A 17,032-nucleotide genomic window follows, 5' to 3' on the forward strand; every position below is an offset into this window, starting at 1 on the left:
GGCGGCACCTTCCCACCTTCCCACCCTGCGACATATGCGTTGTTGTGTTACCATGGAATTGGAAGGAGACGGAAAGAAGCAGGAAGGCGCTGATGACTGTGGTGGCCGCTTCTGCTCTCGCTCTTACATCTTGCTCCTGTCATTTTTCGTTTCTGGTCCTTCCGTCTACAGCTCTGAGCTCACAGTCCAAGGGCGGCGGGCGTGTGCATTCTGACCGCCTTCTTTTACTTCCTCTCCACAAATCTGACCCGGCCACGAGCATGATGCATCCTGCCCCTCGTCACATCCATCCCTCCATTACACCTCACAGAGGCTCAGACTACCTGCGAATACACAAGCAATCATTCCTCTCAGTCAATCAATCCCGCCAATTTTTTAATTTTTAATTTTCTTTTCTCTCTTCTTTTGGTGTCTCACACGTAGTCCTTGAGGCTCTTAGGCTCTTTGCTGCAGCTCCGCGGTGGCTCGAGGAAGAGGGAACTTGTCGTGGCGCCATGCTGCAGAAAGACTGCAAGCCGTTGAAAATGCCCTTAGTCTAGGCATTCTCGACCCTCAATGATTGGGCTCAAGTGCTGCCACACAGCCATCCCACTTCTGATTCTTGAAATCTTCTAATCGTTCACGGCAGTCTTATGAATTTTCCCACGCCTATCAGGTCTCGTTCTGCTTCTAGACGGGTACCTCTGGCTAAAGCCTACTGACGCTCAATACCCTGCTATTGTCTCCAGCGAAAGGCATGTAGCCTTACCGGTCGATTTCATCAGCCAGTCTCTGAGAGACACCGCAGCAGCGTCTCGACAAGGGACAGCATCATGTCCCGTGGATGTTGACGAAACATGCCCTCTCACGGTGTCAGACTTCCATAGTGCGCCACAGAACGGACCTTGAATTGAGTATTCAGCTTCGCAAGCAGCAGACACAGTCAACGGCAAGGACAATAATCAGTCTAGACTCTAGACCCAGACCGGAAACCCACCAAAGCATGAAGCATTATCCAACAGGCTGTGGGGGAAAGGCTTGACAGGCCAAATAGGGCTCCGACTAAGAAAAAAGAGGCCGACCAAGAATCGCCAATAGTCGGCGATCTGGCGTCTATCCACAGCCACACCCCTCCATTACCCCTCCTTCGCATCACGCCCTCTCAACTGTCGCGGATTGGACGTCCTCCTTCGCTTGATACCGTTCATAACCTCCAATCCAGCCTATTCCAGCCGAGCAACCAGTCAAGCCATGGCGGCCCCGGTCCAGTCAGCCCGTACGCCGCTGCGGTATCCGCAAACGCGCGAGCACACACACATGAAATTCTCTCGACGCCGCTGCGGGAGACACGGTTAGACCGGGGGAGTCCTGGAGCATTGCTGCCCAAAGTCCAACTTTGCGCCCCGCGAGAATGCGCAAAAGAGGGACCGCAACCAACCCCAACCACTGGCTGGACAAGACTCTTACTTCTGATAGGAAGAACTTCACGAGGGTTACAGTATCCAGCAGCGGCACTATGGGGTCTTTCGCAGAAGCACTCGCGCCAGCAATGAGATTACACCGCAGTAAAGCAGCTGAGAGGCACCCACACGGCTCTAGCAGCACCAGTTGCAACTTGCAGCAAGTGGGCGGGAAGAGGCTCTCCCTCTTCCTCTACCTTACCTTACCTTACCTTAGGTGACCAAGGGATGGAGTTTCTTTGCTGCATGGAATGGCATGGGCATGGGCATGCCGCAGAGCTGCAGCGCACATGTGCAATGACTTCTTTTAATTCTTAATTCTCTCCCCATCCCACACACTATTAGAAAATCTTTTTTTCTGTTTTTCCCTCTCCCCTCTTCTCTTCTTGTGGTTGACTTGGGTCTACCTTTCGCTCGACCATCAACCGTCTGGCCGTCATATCACGTTCGATTCCCATCCCCTCTGCTAGTCAGCGCAAAGGGTCGATCGGTGGGAATTCAAGCATTATATCAGCCACACCTATAAGACCGGGACTGTCTGGCCGTGCCAACGACCCGCTCTCGGCCTATCACGGGAGTCATTTAGTACACATTTAGACGGTTGATTCAAGCAGCACCGTGAGACTTGCTCACCACCACCACTACTGCCGACAGCTCGGATATTCACATTTCAGAATCCAGCGAGGAATCATACAATCGGCAGTCCGTCCCTTTGGCTTGCCATTCCACTTGAGACGACAACGCATCACAACAAACCCAGCCAGACTCAGATTCGGATTCAGACCCGGAATTGCTGGCTCCGGCAATCTGTTGTTGTCGTTCCTCTGGTGTTCTTCTACGGTATTCACATCCCACGCACCTCTTGTCCGACAAATTCCTGAGCTTCTCTTTTTGACCCAGGTCCCCCACGCTTGTCTTCGACTTTCCCCAAATCTCTTCCGTCCAATACATTCCCCCAGGCCAGCAGCCGAAGTCACCTTACTGGTACTATTCCTGCTCGCGTGCGCATTGCACCACCGCCTTTCTTCTTCTCAGTCAGCCATTTCGTGCTGCCACCCGCAGCCCCTCAACAAGGCAGTCCCTGGTCACCCTGGACAAAGCCCGTGGTCCTATCGTCACCGCCCGCCCGATTTTCGTCGACCCCACACCCGGGATCCCGCACATCCCACGGTGTCTCCCCCGAAACATTCCTCCCCACTGTCTCTCTTGTCAGTGTCGGGTCAGTGACACCCAGCTGCTTGGAAACCCCGATTTCTCGTTCGAAAGAGAACGAACGTTGGGGACTTTCCGTCACTTGCCAGTGACCTGAACTGTGCTTTCATTCCTAGAAGAGACCCTGGCTTGTGTTGCTCCTTGAGTGCATTCGAACTGGTCCGCTTCCTCCCGCGCGCTTTCGCTCAATCTCAAACATTTCCCGCCAGATCTATCATGACAACCTACAGCTTCAGCCGAATATCCTCTTCTCCTTGTCGGAGGTTCTTACTCTGGGTGTTGACGCCTTGACTTTTGCTACTTCGCTTGATATACCACCTTCATCGGAACCAATCACATAACCAAGCCTATCTACTGGCTGTCGCTCGCTGGAGCTGATCTGATCTCATTTGCCCGCTCAACTTTATCTTCCCCGCAAGATCGAGAGAGGCGGAAGAAAAAAATCCGAGTCCTGCAACAAAGACACGATCGATAAATCACCAACACACAAAGAAGGCTAGAGCTACAGATCAGAAAATCGGCCCTTGAGGCGCATCAGGGAGGCAGCACCTCAATTGCCATATCGCAGGCGCCATTGAGCATGCCTCGCAAGTCGCGGCCGGCGACGCCCAGCATGATGCTGGGCCCTCTTGGAGGTCCAAACTCACCGCCTCATACCCCTACCACCACCGTGCCAATGGCGAACCGCAAGTTCGCTGCACGACACTTGCCGCAATGGCATCACCAAATCATACTGGATGACTCCAGCATTCAGCCTACTGGCAATGGCCACGAATTCAGCTTTACGCCCTCTAATCGCTTCGCTGAGTTGTCACCGCGCACTTCCTCGGAAGACTCCTCTGAGTCTGATGAAGAGGAGGAATCCGAATCCGAACCCGAATCTGAACAACGCCAGGTATCCCACGTAAGACCTAAGGCCAATGACGACGAAGACGACGACGACGACGAAGATGAAGACAGCGATGATGAAGACGACGATGAAGATTCAGACGACGAAGAATCGGAAGACTCAGACGATGATACGCCTATGCGCTTTGCTCCTCCGGCCCCGGCTCCAATGCCGGCCCCGATGCCAGCATCCGTATCCGCCTCCATGTTCGCTCCGAGGCCTGTGCCCACGCCGGCCTCTCGTATGGCCGTTGACAGCAGTTCCGGAGAGGAATCAGATGAGGAGGAAGAAGATGAAGACGAAGACGAGGAGTCCGACTCTGATTCGGAAGCAGAGTCTTTGGCTACCCCTCCTATCCAAGAGGTTCCCCAGGCAACACACATTATCACCGCTACCACCACTTCAACTGTAAAGGCGAATTTCACGCTGGAAGAGCTTTCCGACTTTGACCCAATGGATCAAGACCGCAGTGGCACCATTGCCCCCTCCGGCTTCTCCTCCCCATCCTCTGCTCGCTCTCGATCACGGGCACCACCGCCTAAAGGGCTCCCTCCTGGCTTCACGCAGGAGATGAGAAATCTCGGATTTGATGGATCCAGCTCTGAAGGTTCGGATAACGACCTGGATGCCGATGAGGCTCACCGCGAGTTTGTGCGCATGCAACGGGAGCTGAAGATGCGCAAGCGGCGGTCCCACGGATCTAGCATTGGCAAGCGCACCATATCAGAGCGTAGCGACTCTGACCACGAAGATATGACACCCCTCGACGCAGACGATGTTGGCTCCAGCGCCCGCAGACTCCGGCGACGCTACGGAGATAGCCACAGACACAGCTTTATCCTATTCCAAGACCCACCTCCGCCTCGTATCGACGAAGTCGAGGAGCCCGAGAGTGAGGTTGAAGGCACTTTTATCTTTTGCGATAGCGGCACGCTGGCGCGAGAGCTTCCCTACTATTCCATCGAGATTATGGAGTACGAGAGTCCCAGTCCCAGTCCTAGCCCATGAGCGGGCCATGTTTGCCTGTCGATTTCAAGGCACTCATTATACGTTTTTACAACAACCATGAATACCAACCACAACGATATATAGCGTCTGGCCTCGTCTCTTCGCCGCAGCATGAGGCCTCTAATCGGCGCACACTGATGTTTCACGACGAGCATACAAGGATGATGGCATAGATTGATGACGATGATGGATTGATGACCAGCATTTTGTTCTTTCCATTTCTGTTACGGAGCAGCACGGGTGAAGGATGATTTTGTGTGTGTGTCTGTTTTTCATTTCCTATGATAGATTGGGTTTCCATAGAAGAGCCTCACAGCTCTAATGAAATGTTTACTTGCGCCATCTACTTATTACAACTCCGGGCCAACGTGCCAGTGTTCCCAAGCCATTTCAACATGTCAACTGCTAGACTAGAGTGCTTGCTAAATTTTACCCGTGGCAACCGCTCGCCGACCTTGACGGCAACACGCCCACCATCACAAGTCACGAGCCGCACCAGGCCAACGCAGTTGGCAGGGAGGCATTTCTGCCGCGGGCGGGGGGAGGCGAAGCTTTCATCTTCCATTATGGGCCGGGACTCATGCCTACCGTTCCCAAGGCGGTGTCTTTGATGATGGCGATGATATCGGGAGCGATGGGTGATGACGTGCAGCGGATCAGCGGGATGAGAGGGACGGGGCGACCTACGAGTGGAAGGCTACACTACCCTACCTTGGGCTGGGCTGGCGCTGGGTTGGAAGATGGCGCGGATGCTTGGGGGGCTTTGGGAATCATCAAATCCACGATGAGAAAACGGGGAGCGGAGAAGGGGGTCCAAGAACCGTACGGTCTGGGCCCTTGGGCGAATGAGTTTGAGCAGCCAGCGCGTGTTCGGGAGGCGACATCACTTTTGCCTCTTATTTTTCGGTGAGCAGCGAGGTTTCTATTGGATCAATCTCTGTCTACCTTTATGAGAGTAAGATACGGAGCACAGAGGGAGACAGAGGATTCAAGTTAAGGTACGGTCGGGGCGGGTACTTTTTCCCTTTGTCATTGGGTTCGGGGAGGAAGAAAGTGGGGATCCGGGTCGAGTCTCCGGGTGATTTTGAGGCGGAGGGGCCCGATTCGCCGGCCGAATTAACGAGACGGGATGGGGATTTGCACGTGTTCCCCCCTTCCTTCCTTCCTTGCGGTGTCTATGTGTCTGCGAATTGCATGTGTAAAGAATTGAATGATGGGTGAGTAGGTAAGAGTCAGCAAGCGCATCCGCTTATATTACTTCAGGTATGGTACTTGACTTCCAAAAGGGTGAAGGGAAAAGACTAGGAGTGCGAGTCTTCCTCCACGGGTAGCTTCGCGTTTTTGGTGCACTTTTTCGTTGCTACGAAACCTTGGTGACGGAGCGATGCAAAACTCCCCAGGACGCCTCACAAAACTGAAGAGTTGCGAGTTTTTGAGCCGACTTTCTCATTTCCACCCCGACATTTTCTACCCGATTGGAACCGATTGGGATTCTCACGCATAGCAGTGAGCCTGTGAGCCTGTGAGGGAGGGCTACGGCGCTACGCTGCGCAGAGGACGGGGAGGGGGAAGCCACCCGGCCGGGTTCTGGGGCCGGAAGGAGGGGCGGGAAGAGGGACCGTGGGAAACGGCGGTCAGTGAGTGGTTGTGTGGGTCGGGTTCTTTTTCTTCGTCTATGCTTTACCAAGTACGCTATCACTTACCTTGGGCTAGTTGGCAGGTAGTTTACCACAAGACCTGGGCAAAGGTTGCGTCTACTTAGTTTTCTCATCTTGTAGCCATTGAGGTTGACTGTGAACCTGGACGAGGAAGAGAGAGAGACTACTCTATGATACTGAGATCTTGGCCTCTATCTCAAAACAATCAGCGTTCAGCAACGATTGGTGAATGCTTGAATAGTGTGCTTGTTTGATAAGTATGTAATTTTATTGAATTTCTTTTCTTGTCGCTGCCCCTTGAGATCACGCTTGCTCAGTGAGCATTACCTCAGACCACCCTCGGCCTCCTAGTCCCTCCGACGGTCTATTTCGGAATCTATCACCTTTCTACCAGTACGCCTTTTGAATCCCCAAATAAACTGCCCTTTCTGAGTCTCTCAGCTATCAAACATCTCCTCTCTATGCCAGCATGCCCTTAAGAACCTGGACCTGCTCCAGAACCTTTGCCCGGCTCGTACCACCCTTGGATGCTCGCATCTCGACGCTCCTCTCGTAGTCAAACGTCTGCGCGACATCCTCCCCAAATCGGCTGTCAATAGCCTGTAGTTGCTCTAGCGAGAGCTCGTTCATCGGGATACCTCGCTTCTCGCTCTCGGCAACGCATCGCCCAGAGATGTGGTGCGTCTCGCGGAAGGGGACACCCTTTCGTACGAGATAATCAGCAAGATCGGTAGCCAGCATAAAGGGGTCCAGGGCAGCCTTCATCCGCTCCGGCCTGACGGTCAGAGTGACGAGAATACCCTGTGCAATCTGAAGACTATCAGAGATGGTCTTGACGTGATCCAACATGGGTTCCCAACTCTCCTGCAAGTCCTTTTGGTATGTGCTGGGGAGACCCTTCTGGGTCATCATCAGGCCGGCCATGTGACCGAATGTTCGGCCGGCCTTTCCGCGCAACAGCTCCAAGCCATCGGGGTTCTTCTTGTTCGGCATCAACGAACTTCCAGTGGAGTACGCATCGGCGATGGAAATGAAGCCGAACTCTGAAGAGGAGTACAGGATGAGATCCTCGGCCCACCGAGAAGTATGTTGCATGAACATGCTACCCCATTGCAGGAACTCAGTGACGAAATCTCTGTCGCCAACGGCGCCCATGGAGTTCCACAGAAGGCCTGTGAAGCCAAGCTCCTCAGCCATCATATCGCGATCGATGTTGAAGCCGTTGCCGGCAAGAGCACCGGCACCGAGCGGGCTCCTGTTCACGCGCTTGGAAACCTCGCGCAGACGGTCGAGATCACTCTGAAAGGCGAAGCCATATGACAGCAGATGCTGCGACCACCGAACGGGCATGGCACGCTGGAGATGGGTGTATCCAGGCATAAGAATGCCACTATCAATTAAGGTCAGGAAGGTCACTAGATTGGGAGGGATTAATCAGACTTACACCTCGGCCTCGGCGCGGGCGGCAATCACCTCAATGAAGGCAACCAGGTGGCTCTCAATCTCCTTGATCTGGTTGTTCAGCCACAGACGCATGTCGCAGGCGACCTGCTCATTGCGACTGCGACCCGTGTGCAGCTTGCCGGCAATGTCCTTGCCGATAATCTCGCCGAGCCTGCGCTCGTTGGCAGTGTGGATATCTTCGTCATTGGGCATGATGACAAAGGTGTCAGCCTCCCACTCCTTCTGCACCTCCCGGAGTCCTCTCTCGATTTCGGTGAACTCGTCGTTGGTGATGATGCCGGACTTTGCGTTGGCGCGCGCGAATGCAATGCTGCCGAGGATGTCCTCCTTGAACAGGAGCTTGTCGTATCCTATACTCGCATTGTACTTGAGCATGAGGGGATCGAGGCCGCCTGTCCATTTCTGAGGTTAGCAAACTGCAATTGAACTTGCCAATTGAACTTTTGGGAAACAAAAAAACCAACCTGTGAAGCGGCCGCCCCAAAGCATGTTCTCTGCAGGTGTCTTTCCGGATGCCATGATGACTGTGATCGTATCTGGCGGGGGTATATGGGGTATCTAGAGGGGTTGAATTGAGTAACTTCAAAAAAGTTAGCTAAGAGCTGCTCCGTATCGGAGGGAGTTCCCATTTATGCTTGATTACCTAAGAAGAGTAGAGTGGTGTATTGGTGAGTCATTCAGGATCACGTGATGGTATGAGTCGACGAAAGTCACCCCGTACCTGCGATAACGATCACCACCAAGCTCACGCAGGTGTTTCCCAGGATTCCCTCTTTATTTATCCAGCATGGTCAAGTTTAGTTCTTATCCCTTCCATACTTTAGAATAGAAACGGCGAGGCCCCGAAATGCTACGCCAGACGCGGCCCAGCCACGCGCAATGTCAGCAAGTCCAATGTCAGCAACCCAAGCGCAATGTCAGCAAGTGCACATAACCTCGACCTTTCTGCCATCTTCAGCAGTCGTGAGCCGTTGCTGCCGGCACGCGAAGATAGTAGTCATGGTAAGAAATCTTGGGGAGGACAAGAAACTGTTGAGTGTGAATTGTCGATGCCTTGCGCATGTGCCATTGAAGCAGAGGGAAGGAGATAGGTTTTCCTATCTTGACATTCCATACTGATGTTAACTGCCGATGCCGGATCTTATGATACTAAAGCGTGTATGTTAACCTATTCAAGTTGTCGACATTTGTTTAATGCTGATATTTGTACCTTAAACGCCGATGTCTTATATAGCCATGTGGTATCTCCCTTGGTTCATGTGCCTCTTTCCATTCCTCGTATATCCTCTTGAGCCTCCCAGCTCATCGCAAAGAGCAATCTCATCGAGGCCAGATCCAACTCACGAAATCAACCTCCTCCACCCAGAAGGTCTCTTCGTTTTCCCACTAGTACTATTAGTCGCCGCCGCTTGCGCCGTCGCCGCTTGAGCAGCAGCAGCCTGCCCCCGATTCTGCCGCCCCGTCACCCCCTCATACCACCCGAGAGCCGCGTCCAGCGGTTCGAACGGGTCCCACGGCCGGTTGACGGGCTCGATAAGTACGTCGGCCATGAGGTACTTGCTCGCGTTCGCAATCACCGTCTCCACGTCAACGCGCACCCGGAACCGCTCCAGCTCGACGTCGATGCCTGCTGGGGTTGGCCGGAACATCGTTTGCAAGTCGTCGAATGAGAAGGTGACTTCTGGCGGTTCTTGTTGTTGGTTCTCCTTTGCTTTTGATGAGCTCGTTTTTGCCTGGTTCTGGTTCTGGTTCTGACTCTGGTTCATGCCCGGGAAACGAGGCGGTAGCTCGCGGGCGTGGAACCCGGCTCGGATGCCGTCCGTGGACCCGAACATGATGAGCAGCCGGGATCCGTCTGTCCGCGCGAACGTGACTGCCCCAGCGAGCTGACCCGCCGCCTTCGGGATGCGGAAAGCAATCGTATTCCCCGTCGCTGTGTGGATCAAGTCCCTTCCGGAGCCTCTGCTCGACGTGCACGCCGCCGGCCGGTCCCCTCTGTCGGCCTCCTTGGAGTGCACCAGATTCAGCACCGAGTACTGGTCCCGCGGCGGACCCTTTCGGAGTTGGATAATGTGCTGCGGGAACACGCCCTCCGCGTCCGCGACGCCGTTGAACGTCTGCCGCACGTAGAGCGTCTGCTTGTTTCCCCGTTCCTGGACTTTGGCGAACTGGTTCACCCGCACGCGGGCGAATTGCTGATCCCCGCCGCTCGAAATCTTTTTGAGGTAGATTGCTAGGAACGTAGAGTCCTCGTAGTCTGGCGGCGCTGGACAGTCCAGCGCGGCGACGAAGATGTCTTGGTCGCGCAGCGTCAGGGGTAGGTCGATGCGCAGGCCGCGGTTGCTCATGAAGTACGGCGGTCGCGGCTCCCAGTCCTGGTAGGGCATGATGGAGTTGGAGTAGGCGAAGTTGGCGGGCGATTTGGCCAGCAAGCCGTGGTAGGTCTCGGTCGAGGCGGAGAGGTCGACCCAGGCGAAGAGGGACTGGTCGTCAGACTGCTTCATGATTTCCTCTTGGAGGCGGAGGAAGGCGCGCTCCCCTTCGCCGTAGAGCATTGGCATATTGACGCCAAAGAGACCCATCAGGCAGTAGGCTACATCTTCTGGCCTCGTCGTCTGCCGGTGCGCGGCCCAGGACATGCGCTTGGCGAGGCTCGCTGATTCGAGGGGTCTGAGGCCCGTAAGGATGTCTTCGTCTATGCCTGTGATGACGGATAGGGGCTTGCACAGCGTCGTCTTCTCCCCGACTTTCACCCAGTCCTCGGAGAAGAAGACCATCTCGGCCGGGGCGAGGAGTTCCTGGAGTGTCCACCCGCGCGTGAACCACCGGCACGAGGCGAAGGCGCCGTCCGTCTTGACAGGATCTATAGTAGCAGGTACGCCCGAGAGGTAAGTGTAGCAGACTTCCGACTTCATGTACCACTCGTACATGGAGTTGATGGCCTCGGAAAGCTCCGCGCTGCTGCTCTTGTCGATGCAGCATGAGTCGATCCAGACGTATTCGAGGCCATCTGCCAGAGTCTGAGTGCAACTGTAGCGGACTTTGTGGAAGGCGGGCTTGGTGGCGGCATGTTCATTCCTGATGTCGGCGTAGATGACTTCGTTATCGCCCCAGGTGTGCGAGAGAATTGCGTACCGGGGGAGCTGATCGGGGTTGAAATCGACGAGTTGGAGCTTGTTGCCGTGTATGGATGAAGCTTTGATCAAGCGCATCTTGACCTTGCGTTGGCAACTCGCTTTTGGGATTCTGGATGCTCAGTCCATCCGGGATGATTTTCAAAGAGGCCGAGGGGGTTGGAGAGACTACATCAACATTTTTGACCGTGGTCTGTTAACTGCATCAGTGAACTGACTTTGAATCGTTGAACTGAATTGGTAATGAGGTTCCAAGGAGCGGTACCACTGCATGTAAAGGTGGCTGTGTCAAAAGTCATTCATGAGGTCGAAGTAAGGCTGCGCTATCTGATCGTCATGTCTGTTCCCCCTGTTCTATCATTATGGGACGGGAGCGGTTGGTGTAACATCGGATATTGCTTCGCCAGAGAAACTGCATTAGGCAGGTAAGACCACCTATCATCTGGTCATCTCAAGCCCGTGGGTGTAAGATTCCCGGGATGTCTCTTAGCTTTGCCCCAGAGCAACCCTCACATTTCACACACGAGGCGCAATCGCCCTGGTTGTAGGGCTGCGCCGCCCACACCAACTCGTAGAGCCTTGGGGGCGACCCGGGAGAGACATTCTGCCCCCCTGCCGAGCAAGTCTATTCCCGTAAGCACCAATGGCGATCGTTGTCGATGTTACGGTTCTGCCTGATTGTGGAGTCCTGCGATGCTGTGCCGCTGTTAGTGCCACCTTGGTAGGACTCACGCGTACTCGATAATCTAACTTCTTACCTGGAGGGAGAGTTTTACACGAATTGAAAAAAGAACACGTGCTCGTCATCTCCAAAGTCTGTACTTTATCTCTTCTTCTAGTCCTCTCTACTCAAGACCAATCTAGCTTCCTCTTACATTTTCCTCCATTATCCAAGTCATTCGCGGTGACTTGCAAGCCGTACGATCGTGGTACCCAATACTTCATCATTTCATCATCCTACACCACAGAACAAACCTCAAAAGCAAATATGTCGGATCAAAAGAATGCTACTCCACCGGCGATCGACGTCCAAGAGCCGGCGCCAGCGTATGAGAGAGAATCACCCGTTACGTCTGCTGTGCAAGGAAGCGGTCCTGCCCCTGCCAGAGAGATGCCAGCGAACTTGGTGCAGCTCGAGTAAGTCTCGCCCGTCGCACCTCCATGTTCTTAGGGATTATACTTACGAATCGGGCAGACAACCGGCAACACCAACACCCGCTCAACAAAAAGGCGGTCCGACAATCACCCCCCTCGCAAACCCAGCGACCGTTACGCCGCTGCATATGCTAGGCGACGAACCGCAATGGATCGACTGCCCCTTTTGCAAACAGCGGACACAGACGGTCATTGCTAAAGAGGGCACTGCCATGCAAATGTAAGTTATTTTGATTACATGTGAGCAGGTGGTGAACAAGTTTAGCTAACACGCGCAATTCCGCAGGGTTGCCGGTGCTCTGTGCTGTCTCCTCTGCATCTGCCTCACATGCGTCCCCTGCATCGCGGGATGGTGCGAGGACATGCACTACACTTGCTCAAACTGTAAGAACAAGGTCGCTACGAGGCCTTATGATGGAACGATCCAGGTCTTTTCGCCGCAGCCTGGAGGCGGTCTCGTGCCGTCGCAGTACGCGCCTGTTGCGCCGCCTGTCGCGGAAAAGCAACAGACACCGAGTGCTTGATTTTGATCTTTGAAGTGTGCACGACCTAAAGTGGGCTCTAATGTGGGCATAAAGCTCGATCGTGAAGACTATAGGTGCAAGAACACGAGCTCCGGGGGCGAGGAGAACTTGGACTGTGGTCTGTCGAACCTAGGGGATGGAAATGAGGAACTTGGAAGTTGGAATTCCCGTATCATTGAAAGTTATACAACCCCGTAAATACCCTAGCTAAGTAATTGTACCAAAGTAAATAACCTCTAACCCAATTCGCCACACGAAGGGCCTCTATCCCTTGTAGATTATGTCAAAAGATCAACTTTGCTTGTTGGTTGCAAGCCTGATCATCTTCAACTTCGTCAAGCTCGTCGATTGCTTGGAGTTACTTGTTGAAGAAGCGGATGTACGAAATACCCAGCTAACATCTGTGAAACACAATCTTTGTGAGGCAATGTAAAGTTACATGGGCCGAAACCTTCGTTTTCTTGGCCATTGTCATTTGGAGGCAAAACATGATTCTGTGATACAGTGCGGACCATTACAGCCAACTACCTAACCATCAAATGAGCAATGTAGAGAGTCAACTGAAAGTCGTGGTCATACCGCGCGCGAGCACTCAATCTAGGTATCTCTAGCCATGAGTGCCGAAAGTGCCGGCATTGGACCGAAGGACTACTCCGGAGGAACCTCGCGGATAGCTCCAGACGGAGGCAGCCCCGTCCGTCTTCCGTCCGTGTTCTTCAAGGTTCATCATTTTCTACCGCTCGACACAGACAAACTTAATCTAATCCCGCCTTTTACACAACCTAAGCACGTTCTTAAGTCCGGTGCTGTGGGGCGTTCGGCGCAACGACAATACTCTTTCATAATCCCGAGAGAGGCGGACCTCGACGGTGTGAACCGCCGATGGTCGCGGCCCCGGTGTGATGTCTAAGCCGAGCCAGAAGAGCACTTTTAGATGCCGTTTGGGTATTGAGTTGTTGGATATAAAACGACACCATTCTTCAAGACGATAGTACGAAGATGAGCTATCTAATTAATTAGTTGTCAATACCACGAAAATAACAGCCTATAAGAAATGTCTCGCTCAATCTACCTAGGTGCCGATGGCAAACTGACCATCAAGCAAGTCACGGAAGACTACACACCCCAGAAACTTCAAGCTCTCATCTCGGTCAAGTACTCCGGCATCAACCCCTGCGATCTCAACTTCTTCCACGTAGGCCTCAATTCCTTCGTCACCGGCTTCGAGTTCGCCGGCATCGTCGAGGCAGTCGGATCTGAATCGACCTTGCAAGCTGGCGACGCTGTCCTCGGGATCTCACCTGTCGGGGTTCCCCAAAAGTCCTCGGCCTGCACCCACCAAGACAAGGCCATCGTCGAAAGCAATCTCACCTTCAAGCTGCCTCCCGGCCTCGCCCTCAGAGACGCCGGAGGCATGGCTCTCACGACGCAGACTGCCGCCGATGCCATCTTCAACGTTCTTGGTTTCGCCTTCCCCGCCGCGGGCGTCACCGGGACTGATGGTACCGACAAGCCGATACTGATCTGGGGCGGGGCCAGCAGCGTCGGCATCGCGGCCATCCAGCTCGCCAAGGCGGCGGGATTCAATCCCATTTTCACGACCGCGTCCGCTAAGAACCACGCCGCGCTTCAGCGGCTCGGGGCTACACATTGCTTCGACTACAAAAGTCCCGATGTGATTGGAGATATCCGCGCTGCTGCCAAGGACCTCGGTGCGAGCCTGACTACCGGTTTCGACACCGTTGGCAGCGGCCTTCATGGCCCCAACGCCGACTCTGAGACGTCTACGCCGACGCTTCTTCGCAGGAGCTTATCTGAAAGTGCCGAGGAGAAATCTGTTAAGCTTGTGTGCACGCAACCCGTGGCTCACGATCCGGCTTTCGGTTTCTGCACGTGCTACAGGCCCGTTGGTAGCGTTGGTGCCATGGGACATCCGCAAGACCCTGAATTCCCGACTTGCGTGCGTAGGGTAATGGAATATTTTCTCGGCTCTCCCGAAAGGGCTCCGAAGCACCCAAATATCACTGTTGTTAAGGGTGGCGAAGCCGGCTTACGGGAGATCCAGAGGGTGGCTTATGGCGGTGCTTCGTTGGAGAAAGTTGTGATTGAGCATCCGATCTAGATGGGTTAAGAGATTGATGATGGGAACTGAAGACATAGCACGGAATGAATCGATGGCTTCGGAAGATTTGACTTGTTGAAGCAGTGATTCTAGTTAGATATAATGCGTATCATCTTAAGTCTCGTAAGCGAGTGTTATAATTGTCATCGACTCATCTTAAAATAACCATGAGAACCCCTTGCGATAAACTTTAGCAAATGCGCTCTTCTTCCCCATCACCACCTTCTTTTCTCTTCTTTCTGCTTCGACTGCTGCTCTCTCCTCGGCAACAGTCTCCTCTGGCACGCCCGTGACCAAGTCGGCTGTCTCGGCCCGAACACGATGGGACTTTTTGAAGATCTTGTAACCAAAAATGCAGATCAGGTAGACGGGTATTCCAATGTACTGAACGATGAAGTTCTTGTAGTCAAAAGTGCCGACGAACACTTCGATACCCTTCGTCAAGGTCAGGACAATGAGGAAGCCGAGGGCGGCATAGGAGCCCCAAGCTCCCAGAGGAGCGCGGTAGGGGATGTATGCGGCATCGATGCGTTGGGCTGTTCGGGCGCGGCAGAAGAAGATGTGGGAGACGAGGATGGAAATCCATGTAAGCAGACCTATGGTACGCGTCAGTGTTGGCCTTTTTATTCAAGTATCGAGGCGGACTCACCAAAGACAGTGACGACGTTCGTCAGGTAGCCAAAAACGGTTGCGGCACCAGAGCTGACAGACATGTACGCCAGACAACAGAAGACACCACATAGACCCAAAGCCACAACAGGCACACCGGCCTTGGTCGTCTTGGAAAAGATGCGAGGGGCCTTGCCGTCGATGGCGATACCGTACAGCGTGCGAGACGAGATGTAAATGTCCGAGTTGGCCGCCGAGAAGACAAACACCACGAGACAACCGTTGATGACGTGATCGAGCCCCTTAATCTTGGCAATGGTGATGGCCACCACAAATGGCGAGGCCGCAGCACTGGTTTTGGCCTTGGCCGCGAAGACGAGCTCGGCACTGTTATAGGGGACAACCATGCCCAACAGGAAGACAGAGATGATATAGAAGAAGACGATGCGCATAAAGGTCAGGCGAACAGCCTTTGGCATGCACAGACGCGGATTCTTGGCTTCGCCGACTGTGACACCGACGAGTTCCGTGCCGGAAAACGCGTACACTGCCGCAACCATGGCACTCCAGACCCCGAGAAGCCGGCCCTGGGCACCCTCGACCTTGTACTCGGCGAACGCACCCGGATCGGACCAGTACCTGAAGCCGGGACGGTCGCCGGTGGGACCGCCGCCCACAGCGAGGACGAAGAGCAGTAGAATGACGCCGATCATGATAATCACTTTCAGAGACGAGAGCCAGAACTCGAACTCGCCAAAAGCCTTGACGCTGATGCTGTTGATCAGGAGAATCAGAACCAGGGCGATGGTGATGAAGACGGCCGGGTTGACGCGGTCCCCTACCCAGAACTTCATGATCAGGGCAAAGGCGGAGAGCTGGTTGGGCGTGGCGAGGAGGTATTTGAAGAAGTAGCAGTAGCCTGTCGCGAAGCCGAGGGCCGGGTCTACGAAGCGGGTCGCGTAGCCGCCGAAGCCGTGGGATAGGGGCATGTAGGAGATGATTTCGCCGAGGGCGGCCATGACGAGGAAGACGATGCAGCCGACGATGGAGTAGTCGATGAGGATGCCGGCTGGGCCTGCCTTGACTAGAGCTGAGCCTCTGTAAATTGGTGGGTTAAAATGGACGCCAGGATGGTAGTCTGTCGTACGGGGAGACAGCTTACGTTCCAATCAGCAGTCCTGTTCCAAGCGCACCGCCCAGCGCAATCATCGTGACATGGCGCGTTTCGAGACGTTTATGAAGTTCGTGGCCGGGCAGGATGTTTGGATCTTCGACTTGGCCGATCTTCGCACTTTGTTGATGGGACAGACCTTCCAAGCGCGCAGGTTCCATCTTCTCTTGATCCATCGTTGAATTGTCTGAACCTAAGATGTTAAAGTTGAGGTGTCTACTGCTGCAAAAATCACAACATCCAAATTGCTGGCTAGGGTGTTGTTTCTCGACAGAGACTCAACGAGTTCGTACGAGTTGACCAGTTCCTGTGTCTCTACAACTCCCGAACCAAAAGGCCGGGACAACCAGTGTCATATCGAAGTCTTATAATCGCAGCGTTGGCTTTAGTCAACTTCCAGACAAGACCTTGACACCCCAGTCTTGGTCACTATCTCGAGTCCGTGGGTCCGGGGTAGCGATTCGGGAGTGGGTCCCGAGAGGTCAAAAACGCGGGGAGAGGCCCTCGGTTTGTCAACCCGCAAGCTGGTATCAGATAGTCAACTGACTCGGGCAAGCCCCTATCTGGAGACCTGGAATGTCGCGGAGTATTTTTCAAGTGTATTTGATAAGGTTCTCGCTATCCAAGTTGGGTCTGTTGTAAGATTT

The 17,032-nt window shown here is 54.0% G+C and overlaps 6 protein-coding genes across 6 annotated transcripts; 3 read left to right on the top strand and 3 right to left on the bottom strand.

Annotated features, from left to right (window-relative positions):
- Nucleotides 1-3,327: 3,327 nt before the first annotated feature.
- On the top strand, nucleotides 3,328-4,548 carry N0V96_008755 (uncharacterized protein; the record flags this gene model as incomplete). Its single annotated transcript, XM_053188687.2, has 1 exon — nucleotides 3,328-4,548. One exon carries the CDS (start codon nucleotides 3,328-3,330, stop codon nucleotides 4,546-4,548), a length of 1,221 nt encoding a protein of 406 aa, XP_053053453.2.
- Nucleotides 4,549-6,665: 2,117 nt separating this feature from the next.
- On the bottom strand, nucleotides 6,666-8,189 carry N0V96_008756 (uncharacterized protein; the record flags this gene model as incomplete). The annotated part of the gene is made up of 3 exons (XM_053188688.2): nucleotides 6,666-7,596; nucleotides 7,651-8,062; nucleotides 8,135-8,189. 3 exons carry the CDS (start codon nucleotides 8,187-8,189, stop codon nucleotides 6,666-6,668), a joined length of 1,398 nt encoding a protein of 465 aa, XP_053053454.1.
- An 821-nt stretch (nucleotides 8,190-9,010) lies between these two features.
- On the bottom strand, nucleotides 9,011-10,882 carry N0V96_008757 (uncharacterized protein; the record flags this gene model as incomplete). The annotated part of the gene is made up of 1 exon (XM_065758443.1): nucleotides 9,011-10,882. One exon carries the CDS (start codon nucleotides 10,880-10,882, stop codon nucleotides 9,011-9,013), a length of 1,872 nt encoding a protein of 623 aa, XP_065612836.1.
- A 910-nt stretch (nucleotides 10,883-11,792) lies between these two features.
- N0V96_008758 (uncharacterized protein) lies at nucleotides 11,793-12,483 on the top strand (the record flags this gene model as incomplete). Its single annotated transcript, XM_053188690.1, has 3 exons — nucleotides 11,793-11,941; nucleotides 12,000-12,179; nucleotides 12,246-12,483. The coding sequence occupies 3 exons, from the start codon at nucleotides 11,793-11,795 to the stop codon at nucleotides 12,481-12,483; spliced, it is 567 nt and encodes a 188-aa protein (XP_053053456.1).
- Nucleotides 12,484-13,537: 1,054 nt separating this feature from the next.
- N0V96_008759 (uncharacterized protein) lies at nucleotides 13,538-14,605 on the top strand (the record flags this gene model as incomplete). Its single annotated transcript, XM_053188691.1, has 1 exon — nucleotides 13,538-14,605. One exon carries the CDS (start codon nucleotides 13,538-13,540, stop codon nucleotides 14,603-14,605), a length of 1,068 nt encoding a protein of 355 aa, XP_053053457.1.
- Nucleotides 14,606-14,761: 156 nt separating this feature from the next.
- N0V96_008760 (uncharacterized protein) lies at nucleotides 14,762-16,561 on the bottom strand (the record flags this gene model as incomplete). The annotated part of the gene is made up of 3 exons (XM_053188692.1): nucleotides 14,762-15,201; nucleotides 15,255-16,312; nucleotides 16,377-16,561. The coding sequence occupies 3 exons, from the start codon at nucleotides 16,559-16,561 to the stop codon at nucleotides 14,762-14,764; spliced, it is 1,683 nt and encodes a 560-aa protein (XP_053053458.1).
- Nucleotides 16,562-17,032: the final 471 nt, after the last annotated feature.

Source organism: Colletotrichum fioriniae (genome assembly GCF_027942845.1).
Source record: "Colletotrichum fioriniae strain IMI 355084 chromosome Unknown scaffold_11, whole genome shotgun sequence".
Taxonomy (NCBI): Eukaryota; Fungi; Ascomycota; class Sordariomycetes; order Glomerellales; family Glomerellaceae; genus Colletotrichum; species Colletotrichum fioriniae.